This window comes from Bufo bufo, chromosome 4 (assembly GCF_905171765.1).
Source record: "Bufo bufo chromosome 4, aBufBuf1.1, whole genome shotgun sequence".
Taxonomy (NCBI): domain Eukaryota; kingdom Metazoa; phylum Chordata; class Amphibia; order Anura; family Bufonidae; genus Bufo; species Bufo bufo.
The window spans coordinates 494,115,047-494,127,514 of NC_053392.1; the positions used below are offsets into that span (position 1 = coordinate 494,115,047).

At 40.1% G+C, this 12,468-nt stretch overlaps 1 protein-coding gene across 6 annotated transcripts in view; it reads right to left on the bottom strand.

Annotated features, from left to right (window-relative positions):
* UTRN (utrophin) overlaps positions 1–12,468 on the bottom strand; it is a 683,920-nt gene that overhangs the window by 123,408 nt on the left and 548,044 nt on the right. For all 6 annotated transcript variants that reach the window (XM_040429574.1, XM_040429571.1, XM_040429568.1 and 3 more), the window contains one exon: positions 1,705–1,906. In XM_040429574.1, coding sequence (XP_040285508.1) covers positions 1,705–1,906 — 202 coding nt within the window. The remainder of the gene's footprint in view (positions 1–1,704; positions 1,907–12,468) is intronic.

Genomic DNA, 12,468 nt, shown 5'->3' on the forward strand with positions numbered 1-12,468 from the left:
GGGGATCTGTAGATGACACTTATGGGGATCTGTGGATGACATAAGTGTCATCCACAGAGCCCCATAAGTGTCATCCACAGATCCCTCATCAGTGTAATCCATAGATCCCCCATCAGTGTAATCCACAGATCCCCCCATAACAGTGCATCATCCACAGATCCCCCCATAACAGTGCGTCATACACCGATCCCCCCATAACAGTGAGTCATCCACAGATCCTCCCATAACAGTGCGTCATCCACAGATCCCCCCATAACAGTGCGTCATCCACAGATCCCCCATAACACTGCGTCATCCACAGATCCTCATAACAGTGCGGCATCCACAGACCACCATTAGTTCAAAACCTACCAAAAGCACACCTTTTGGTTTAAAATATTTTTTTCTTATTTTCCTCCTCAAAAACCTAGGTGCGTCTTATCATCAGGTGCATCTTATAAAGCGAAAAATACTGTATTTTTTTTTATAAAAATCACAAAAAGTGTAATTGCAAGCGATCAAAAAGTCATATGCACCCAAAATAGTGCCAATAAAACCGTCATCTCATCCTGCAAAAATGATACCCTACCTAATATAATCGCCAAAAACTGAAAAAAACTATGGCTCTCAGAATATGGAAACACTAAAACATGATTTTTTTTTTTTCAAATATGAAATCATTGTGTAAAACATAAATAATTAAGTAATTACATAAATAAAAAAAAGTTGACATATGTATCAGAAATCTTATTTCAAATATGATATGTCTGCACCATTTATCTTATCTTATTTCATTAAAGGGATTGTCCCATCTCAGACATTGGGGTCATATTGCTAGGATATGCCCTGAAGGTGCTGGTCCTACCTCTGGGAACCACAATTATACCACTTAAATGGTTGTTGCTTAAATAGTGTAAACATTTTCCACAGCGCTGTACAGACATTATCGCCATTAGCATATGTCCCCAATGGGGCTTACAATCTGAACGGTCACATACATACTTAGATTGTCAGCCCCATTGGGGAGAGCTTGATGCTGATATCTGTAAAGCGCTGCAGAATATAGTAGCGCTATATAAGTGCATAAAAGGCCGGTTTCATCGGAAGCCAAATGACCTATTACGAGTATGTTTTCGCAGTGTGGAGTAAAACCCATGCAGACGAACTCCACATCTTGGCAGGACTAAAGCCCAGGACACTAGTGCTGCAAGGCAACAATGTTAACCACTGAACTGCCATTTTGAAACGCATATATAAAGATATTTTCTATATAGGATCTGAATTATTTTGCACTATACTAATCACCATGGTTGGAATGCACAAAGTCTAGGGTCTACAGTAAGTACTATACACTGCAAGATTACAAACACACTGGACAGATTATCTGTATTGTGATTTTAAAGGCAATTATTCTATAAAAGCTTGCTCCTGGTCCCTTTAAGAGAGCACTTCAGTGAGCAGATTATATGTACATCATAAAATACTTCATATATGCAGAAAACAATACAGCAAGGATAGAAGTTTGTACCACATGGCAATTCCACTCCAATTCCAATTTTTATTAAACGAGGTCACTTATTGTCTGCTTAGTTAGGGAAGCTTAATGGCATGTAAATTGCATTATACAATAACTACCATCATGTATAGCAAAAATTTTCAACTGGTTTCCAAGCAGTGCCCAAGTTTACAATGAATTGTAAAGAAACTGATAAAGCAGTAACTTACGTGTCATATACATTAAGCAGCCAGTTCAGACACATGTCAACGCAGAGAGGCACATTAACCAGGTCCTTGTTTTTCTCTTCCAGTCCATCACAGATGGTGGTGAGGATGCTGATGATTTCAGGAACAGACAATAGTTGTTGATTTTGATTCAGTTCATGCTGTTTGAAAACACTGTGAGTGGTGCTCAGTTCCAGAAGATCCACTGGAATCAAAAAAATATATAGATAACTATTGTGGATGTGGATAAAAATCTGATTGGTTTCATAAACAGAAAGTACATGGGAATCATTGAAACTTGGTAACACAGCTAAGGCTTCTACATATCACATTTTGGCTTTACATCTAAGTACATTATCCGTAGGCCAATTTTTTTTATTTTTTTGCAGAGCTTAACAGTATAAACAAAGGCAATAGGATACTCTTTCCTATACATAAAAAAAAAAAAAAAAAAAAAGGTATACTGTGGTGGATGCCAAAAAGACAATCTTTTGGAATCTATCAGGTTCATAGGATGTCTATGGGTCCTTGTGCCTGAATAGTGTGGAACACAGGGAAGGAGGGGATGTAGCTGTGGTTTTTCTTAATCTCTATGCCTTTGACTGGTTTTTAATTTGCTCACTTACTCTAGAAGGACTGATGTCACTCCACCCAGTGCTGAATCTCAACACTATTTGGCAAAGATATGCATATCTATTATGAGACCAGAAATAAAATACACAGAAAACGAAAAAGAACACCTGGAAAACATAATGTGATTGAGCTGATAGCTTGAGAACATTGGGGAAAAATGATCAAAACTGGTGTCAAGTAGAACTTCATTCTCCAAAGGAGCTCTGGAAAATTAAAGGTGGAATCTGATGGGTAACCATGGGCAAGTAAGCCAGTTTTCCTTGACACCAGTTTTTATAAATCTCCCCCATTGTGTGGTACAGGCAGTGTGTGGGCAAATGTTATCTTCTTGGACAGCAACGTCTCCTGAGTCCAAATTGGCAGTAGGATTGGTTCCACAATGTCTTGGACATACCAAAGGCTGATGAATGTCCCCTCCATGAATACCAGTGGAAACTGCCCTGGTGGCTAATGGCATCCCACACCATGACACCCGGTGTTGAGGCTGTGTTACTTCATACTAATCATGATGGCATTGATGGGCGCATCAGAGTCCACGTTGAAAGATCTTGGAATGACCACAGGAGGATATCTGCATCTGTATGACCATTACCATGTCAGAGTGTCACAGCAAGGGGAGATGCCACCCAGTATTAAAGTGACCTTGCCTCGACATATACCTTTCTGCAGAACCCAAAATAAAGGGTGCACCACCTTGGCTTTGTGATTATTGACCAAGCAACACTAGCAGTTTATACTTTGTCAATCTCAGCTCAATCGCATAAAAGGGGTTGTCTCACTTCAGCGAATGGTATTAATCATGTAGATAAAGTTAATGTGGTTCTGCACTTTGTTTAAACTGATGATCTATCCTCTGGATAGATCATCAGCATCTGATCGGCAGGGGTCCGACACCCGGGACCTCCGCTGATCAGCTGTTTGAGAAGGCAGTGGCGCTCCAGCAGCGCCGCGTCCTTCTCACTGTTGACCGCAGGCCCAGTGACGTCACGACTAGTATCACTGGCCTGGGCGGGGCTAAGCTCCGTTCCCTTGAATGGAGCTTAGCCACGCCCAGGCCAGTTGATACAAGTCATGACGTCACTTGGCCAGCGGTAAACAGTGAGAAGGCCGCGGCGCTGCTGCCTTCTCAAACAGCTGATCGGCGGAGGTCCCGGGTGTCGGACCCCCGCCGATCAGATGCTGATGATCTATCCAGAGGATAGATCATCAGTTTAAACAAAGTGCAGAACCCCTTTAATAAAAGGCACTTACTAATGTATTGTGATTGTTCATACTGTCTACTTTGCTGGCTTAGTTTATTTTTTCCATCAAATTATAAACTGACCGTTTCCATGGTTACGGCCACCCTGTAATCCAGGTTAGTGCTAAAACACTATAGGAAAAAGCGACGGCCTCTCTGGTAGCCGGGAACAAGGGAGTTTACATAGGCCGGGCTTTTTCCTATAGTGTCCAAGCACGACCACCACTGACGGATTACAGGGTGGTCATAACCATGGAAACAAGCAGTGTATAATGTTATGGAAAAATGAATCCAGCCAGCAAAGGAGGCAATATGGATAACAGCAATAGATTAGTCAGTACCTTGTATTAACTTTCTCTTCATGATAAATGCCATTCGCTGAAGTCAGGCAACCCTTTTAAGTTTTCCAGGTGTTCTTTTTTCATTTTCTGGTAGTTTAGCTGCAACTTCAGCAGCAGTGCCAAGCAAATGGTACAGTTGCATTGAGCCTTCCAGTGGCACAAGTATTTCTAGCTCTGGGCATCCCATACACAGTTATTACCCAAACAAGTGGGTAATAACTGTATTAACCTACACAAAGGCAGCTCTGTCAACTTAGACAGCTATAATGACCACTTGTACAACATCCAGAATAGACAAAAACCAAACAAGTGGAAATAATATATCAAAATGTCATTTATTATAAAATATAAAAGTACATCACTTTCTTTTTACTTGTCACTTCACTATGTGGGCGGGTTACGGTGTTATGTCATAGACAGCCAAATTTATGGATTATGCCCACATTTATACGACACTTGTTTACCTTTTCACATTTATATTTTTACTTTCTATCTCACTGGTAGATTCTTTCTGCTGATGTGATGTGCCCTGGACTGTATGGGACCCAATATGGATACAGAGAGTGTGCGTCCCGTAGTATTGGCCGCATTACCTATGCGATTAGGTCTATTTTCAGGTCTTTACCTAGAGCCGTGAGTTGCGGGTCACCTGCGTTCCACTGGGTCGCGGGGTGCGCATGCGCTGCGCGACGCCATCTCGAAGCGCTCCGTGACGTCTGCAAGCGCCGCGCATGCGCAGACGTGGACGCGCTGAGAGATGGCGCCGCATACCATGGTGTTCTCCGCGCCCGATCGTGTGGTCCGCAGGTGTGCCGCATCCAGGTAATTTTCTTCCATCATCCCACCCCCATTCTACCCTATATATACCCTGCTTACTTACTACTTAGTACCTCCTGACGAAGCCGCTGAGGTGAAACGCGCGTCGAGGTCTCGCGCTCAGGGTCTGACATCCACCTTGCTACCATGTCTTCAGGTACGTCCTGTCACTAGTACAGCTCCATACATCCTATAGGGCACCTCTGTATGTATCCATAGTGGGTCCTTGTATTTAGGTGCATGCTATTTTTGATTTCCTAGCCATTGATTCCTATCAATTGGATTTACTACTATTGGTCTGTCTTGGCGCCTATGTATTTTGGTGTATGTGCGTTATGGCTCACGGTTCACCAGATCTGGTCTGTTGTACTTTGTGTACATAACCCTAATGGGGGCGACCCTTATATGTCATACTATTCTGGTTATCCCTGAGCTTTACGCCTTGATTTTTTTGGTCGTACCTACCTGTGCTTTACACTGCACAGATTTACTGGTAGTTTTCTTGGTGTTATTGGCCCTGTGCTTCTCCGTATACTGTATACCATCCTGTTGTTTTTCCATACTTTTATATTTTATAATAAATGACATTTTGATATATTATTTCCACTTGTTTGGTTTTTGTCTATTCTGGATGTTGTACAAGTGGTCATTCTAGCTGTCTAAGTTGACAGAGCTGCCTTTGTGTAGGTTAATACAGTTATTACCCATCCTTCTTACTCTGGGGGCATCTCTGAGGGAGCATTTGATATACACCAAAAACATACAATGCTAAAAACTTGTGTTTGCTTCAAACTTTTTTAGAAGTGAAACATTTCCTGCTCGGTTTCTGCCTTGAGGATACAAAAAATTGGGGCCAATAAAACTGACCCATCCACTTTAGTGATTACTTGGCATAGTTTGGATTATAGATGGATTTTCTATGGCTAGACTCTTTTCCATTCCATTGGTCATCATTTATTAACACAATGAAAAGTCAATGACAATTAACTGTAAGACTGTCCGACATTTATGAGCTGTGTAGATCATATATCACTAACAGCAGGGGTCATCTTCGAAAGTTTAAACTACGAAGCAGAAAACAAGTGTCTTACAAGCATTATTAATGGCATGTACAAGGGTGTTTAAGGCAATCCTATACATAATGTCAAGAGATTTTAGGAAAATTCAGATCATCAATAGAACTCAGAAGCACTCTTTTGGCATACTGTCATAGCAGCAGCGTGTATGTGTCTGGAACCTTCAACTAGGAGCCTTGGCTTGGTGTCAATACTAAATTAAACTAACAAATGTCACTGCATTATGGTAATGGAGTTTGACAGGTCTACGAAACACCATAAATCACTTCAAGAATGAAAGGCAAGTGTCTTGAGGAGGGCAAGTGCCTGGACTTGACAGAGGGTCATTTGCTCACTTTGAACATAGAAAACCACTTAATGGTTCTGATAGTGACTCGAGCAAAGTTATTTGTCCTGCAGCACAACTGCTGTATTTGAAATTTTTAGAACAGCTGACATCACAAAAATAAATGCTTCTCAAATACAAACATTATAGAACGTTTCAAAGAATACACCGCCAATGTCAAAATAGCTGAAAACCTGAGAAAAATTCTGAATTCATGAATAGGCCAGCATTGGATTTTAACCACTAGAGCTTTTCCCTAAACTGTGTTTTATCACTTAACGGCATCTTTTTTTTCTCAGTTGTTAAGCAGTTTTCATCGTTGCTTTAGAGATCATACCAATCACGTCAAGTCGCACCATAATTTACACAATGTACATCACTTGAGTTAGCAAAGGAGCTGTAGTGCATTTCCACTGTTTAGCAATGGCCAATCTAGTAGCAAGAACACTATGACTAATGACCACTGAAGACTCATGGGAAGAAGACTCACATTTAAGAAACAAAGAGTCATTGCTAGGTTTGAGATAATTAAATGATGCGTGACACTATGAATAAGTGCAAAAACTAAAGCCAAAAAAGATCTAATAACTGGGCAAGTCCACCACATCTGGAAGTAGGAGTCCTTATCACTGCAACCTCCCCAATGGACTTCCAAAAAAGTTATTCATTCAAGCAAGTTTGGCTAGAATAAGGTACCAGTGACGGAAGATATGTTGGGCGAGCTCCCAATGCTTAACCCCATGAGAGATATTCTATGTTTAAGAAAGGGCATGTGGCCTTCATGGAGAACTGCTTTTGAAAATGGGATTGTATATGTGAGAATTTCATTTGTTGGTCCTCAGTGAAGAATGTCACATATAACGTGGAAATCTCTTTAGTCATTCTAGCAGATAAAGAAAAGTAGATGAAGACAACTTTCTGAAAAGCAAAGGATTGAACCTCCGAAGTGAATAAAGCTTGGCAAATTCAAATACTGTAAAGGTAAACAATTGACAATCAAGAACTCAGACATCCATTTTCTAATTACACTCTATGGGGGTCATTTACAGAGGCTTTACATCTTTTTTTTTTTGTGTAGACACAAAATTTGCCACAAATGACATTTTCCGCAAAAAACTTGTGACTTTTTATGTCTTACGGTACTTTCACACTTGCGTTTTTCTTTTCCGGCATAAAGTTCCGTCTTAGGGGCTCTATACCGGAAAAGAATTGATCAGTTTTATCCCCATCCATTCTGAATGGAGAGCAATCCGTTCAGGATGCATCAGGATGTCTTCAGTTCAGTCGTTTTGACTGTTCAGGACGGAGATAATACGGCAGCATGCTACGGTTTTATCTCCGGCCCAAAAAACGGAACATTTGCCTGAATGCCGGAACCGTCCTTCCGGTCTGCGCATGCGCAGACCGAAAAAAAGGTGAAAAAAATTAATGCCGGATCTGTTTTTTTCGGACTCATCAGGATCCTGATCAGTCTTACAAATGCCATCAGTTGGCATATGTTTTGCCGGATCCGGCAGGCAGTTCCGGCGACGGAACTGCTTGCCGGATCACTCTGCCGCAAGTGTGAAAGTACCCTAACACTGCTCTTGGTCATTTTTTTTAAAAAGGGTGCGGATCTTTGTAGAAGGGCTGCGGCCGCCACAGCCTAACACATTTAATATAATTTACACCAGAAAACTGCGGTATATGACATCTGAAACCTTTGCCAGCTCCTACCTGGCATAGGTTTCAGGTTCCTGCGCTCGGACCTCAAAGATGAAACAAATTTGTTAAGGGTACTCTCACACTAGCGTTATTCTTTTCCGGCATTGAGTTCCGTCCTAGGGGCTCTATACCGGAAAAGAACTGATCAGTTTTATCCTAATGCATTCTGAATGGAGAGCAATCCGTTCAGGATGCATCAGGATGTCTTCAGTTCAGTCACTTTTACGGTATTTTAACACTTGCCGGAATTCCGGATCCGGCATTATTTTCCATTGAAATGCATTAATGCCAGATCCGGTACCAAGTGTTCCAGAAAAACAGATCCGGTTTTCTGGTCTGCGCCCGAGCAAACCTTTAAAAATCTGAAAAAAATAAATACTGGATCCGACACCGGAGAGACAGATCCGGTATTTCAATGCATTTGTCAAACGGATCCGAATCCGGTAACAAATAGTCCATTTGCACATGGATTTCCGGATCCGGCAGGCAGTTCCGGTCGAGGTCTCCACAGCTAATAACTACAGATCCCTTGACAAAGGCCAGACATATGGCCGAAATGTTGGGACACGTTATACAACTTTAATTTGCTCCTATCCGGATGTATTGATTATATGTATGAATATATGAAATGATGTAGAACATCAACCAATAATTAAATTGCATCAAATTATCTCTGGTGTGCCACGAATTTCTTCATTTTACTAGGTGACGATCCCTCGTCCTCCGTGGGCACCCATTACCCAATAGGGTGTGCGGATCTCATTATCTCCTATAGTCTTTAGTAAACTGACCCCCTGTGTGGTAACAGACTGTAAAGAGCATATTTACTATCCTATCTAACAGTATATGATGACACATACTGCAAAGTTAATATAACAGAATAGTTATATGTAAAAGTTCATCTAAAATTTGATGTCACTTTAAAAATGTGTATTGTTTGCCTGTATTTCTCTGGTATGTTAACTACAAGAAGAGGAAAATGGACAAAGGAAAAAAAATAATTCATAAAAGATGAATAGAAAAATGAATTGCACAATTATGTTAGCAAATTTGGCTTGAACTGTTCCCAACACTAGCGGAATTCTTTTGTTATATGTCTACTTTATCTACAGGAACATCAATTCAGGTCCATCATTTGCCGACTCTCGACTATAAATTCCTGCTTTTAATATCTTTTTATACATAACTGACACATTCATTCAGAGCTGACGAATGACTTTAGTGCTTAAACAAGGGTAACTGGTTTTGCGGTATTAAGGCAGGCACATTTAGACAGACTCAGAATTGGAGTTTGTACCAGAAGGAAAGGCCGTACAGCCCTCCTTAGAACATCAAGCTATTTATGTGTTTTACTGTAACATTCTTTTTACTGGCTAAAGGACAGGCAGTTCTGATTGATTTCTAACCTAGTTTTACCATCCAGGTATGTACTGTAATTCATAGCACATTTATGGGGACATATGTGAGGTACCACTATATGGTTTCCTTGTATACACCTGACAGAAGTTTAAAAGCTGCAAACATTGAATTAATATATTTAATCTTAAGTAAAAATCAATCCCATCCAGATTTTCTATCCATTTCAAAGCCAAATAATTATTGTTAAAAATGCCCAGCCCATAAAATATGCACAATGAACAGTCTGACGTGACTACTACCACAGGTGCGGCCAGTGGCATACCTTGCGTAAAGACAGGTCACTTTAATGCTTTGGGGCCTATGGTTGGAGGAATAGACCATCACTGAACTACTTTGCCTGCTTGTGTCATTCTTGGTAGAGTAGCTACCTGTGGCTGCCACTAGGGGCATACAGATTTATACAGTTTTCATACAGTATAATTAGTATATGAATCAATATGCGGTAGCTCCCTCTACTGGATGCTAAATACAGCAAAAAAAAAAAAATGCCAATACAGGTGTATTATGAAATTAACTGGAAGATAATTTTAGACCTAAAAACAGAATGGCAGACATAAACTTCAATAACAGCCTAGTAAATATCAGGTTTCTATGTAAATGGAGCCCATTTTGTTTTGCTGTGGGGGTCTACAATTTACGGAGAAGCTGTATCTTCTTGTAGTGAACTATGTGGCCCAATGTAGGTTTAGTCTCTAATAGTGAGATAGATTTAGCAAAATTACCAACAGAACCTATTTCTGCTACTAGATTTGATCACCTTAGGGGTATGCTAAGCACTGATGTGTGTTGCTAAAAAAAAGCTACCCAAGTAATTATAATAGAGCTAAACACTTTTCTATCACTTCGGCATCTGGATATCCTTTGCTTAAAGATTAAACATAGTTCAATACTAGGACAAACAAATGTAACCAGGGAATTAAAGAGATTTTTACAATATAAATGTATGACCTGTTTATAGGTAACACCTTAAATGTTTGCTTGGTGAGGGCCCAACCATTTATTTCAGGTCTGATACCCCCACCCCCAGTGATTTTCAATGGTGCATGTGTGGGTACTACAAAAATGCTATAAAGCTGAGAGCGCTCATTTGGTAAGGGCCTCTATGGTGTCCCCAATCACTGTTGATTAGTAATGTTATTGTCCACACTCAAACTAATTCTAAAAATTTCTACAACATTCAGAATCTGGGCAAAGAGAGACAAAGGAGCAACTGTTTTTACAGAGATAGATAGATAGATAGATAGATAGATAGGAGATAGATAGATTAGATAGGAGATAGATAGATAGATTAGATAGATATGAGCTATCGAAGGGTGTGGCAGCTCACCTGCTTGAGCAATATGTATAGGTGCTCAAAGTCTAGACTGACTATTTTTTATATTGTGAATATTTTTTAGATTGAATAAATATTTTTTAGTCTGAATAAATAATTTACCACTATCACTGCACCATAGTCCGCCGTATCTGCTGATTCCATATATAGAGTGCCTGTCTATATTATTGTCTTTTTCATAGATATGAGATAGATAGCTAATGAGATAGACAGACAGACAGACAGATAGATAGATAATCCAACAAACAAAAATAACAGCAGCACAGTTAATAATGATGTTGGATACAATCCGTCTGGGAGGCAACAATCCACAGATAAACCCCAAAAATAAATGATGAGGCAGCACTCCAATTCCAGTGAAAGGGTATTTGACCCATTTATTTCCCCGGTAGCAACTTTTCAGCCCAGCACGATGAGGCCTTTGTCTTTGCGCATATTGTTGATCAAAACTATGTCAGGCCCATCTACCCACGACAAGGTGGCTTCTAACAGACGGGACCTACTCTAATACATGCTTGTATCCTACAAGATTCTGGTCAAAGGAGCATCCAGCTATTGTGATATTCCTGATTAAAAACCCCAAGTCGGTGGGCAGGAGTGCTAGGTTCTCAGGGGATGCCACTCCCCTATATACACAGAAATAAGCAAAAATGAACCAGCAGCTCCATGTTTTACTTTGTCTCATAGTAAGTATAGCAGTCATGCATTTAACTTTTTTCACATATTTACCGTTTACTTGTGTCGTTGTACATACAGTGGTGTGCTGCTACTTCTAGTTCTACATAGATAGATAGATAAATAGGATAGACAGACATATAGATACGATAGATAGATAGATAGATAGATAGATAGATAGATAGATAGATAGATGATAGCTATGAGATAGATAGATACATAGATGGATAGATGATAGATATGAGATAGATAAATAGATGATAGATATGAGATAGATAGAGCAGACTGTGCCAGCAGTGCGAACAGGAGGCCGTGTAGGATGAGGCTCATTTCCTGCTGCGGTGCCCCAAATACTCAGCAGTGAGGGAGACTCCCTTCAGGAGACTGTCTGATCTCTGCCCAGACTTCATCTCCATGGAGGAGGAAGAGAGACTCTCCATACTGCTGGGGGAAGAGGAGAACACAGCGGCCACAGCAGCACAATATATTACTGTCTGCCATAGACTGAGAGGAGCCTGATATACTATGGACTCCTATACCCCCACCCTGTATATGTCCCCATCCCCCAACCCTACCCAATTATTTCCCACTTGCTTTGGCAATGCTAAAATGTATTTAGTCCTGCCAATAAAGCTTATTTGATTTGATTTGATAGATAGATATGAGATAGATAGATAAAAAGATAGATAGATGATACATATGAGATAGATATGAGATATATAGATAGATATTATACTCTAAGAAAATTTAATTAATCTTTCATATTCAGATCCACAAGATTACCAGAAGCTCTCTATGGTTTATAGCTCCCATCAATGATTTTTCGCCTCAAGCTGTGATTCACATACATAGAAAATCATTTCCAAATTGCAGTTGGTTGTGAAATTATTGTTTTCCATAAACAAAATGAAATCAATCCTTCTGCAGACCATCTCTAGGAGATTAAGCTGAACTGGTAAAACACGCCACAGTAATAATGAAGTAACAAACCTTTCAAATAAGAAATGATTGCTTAGCGCATAAAGCGGCTGGGAATTATAGTAGGAGTCATAATTCTGGTGTGTTCTGTCTCTAATTCACATTGTTTGCATTTCAGCACTGGCTGCCTCTAATATCAGCTATATTGTAAAATGTGGAGAATGAATTCAGATACACATCAACAAATTAGCCTTAGCTCCCTCAAAATAACACTAAATGGAGAGAAC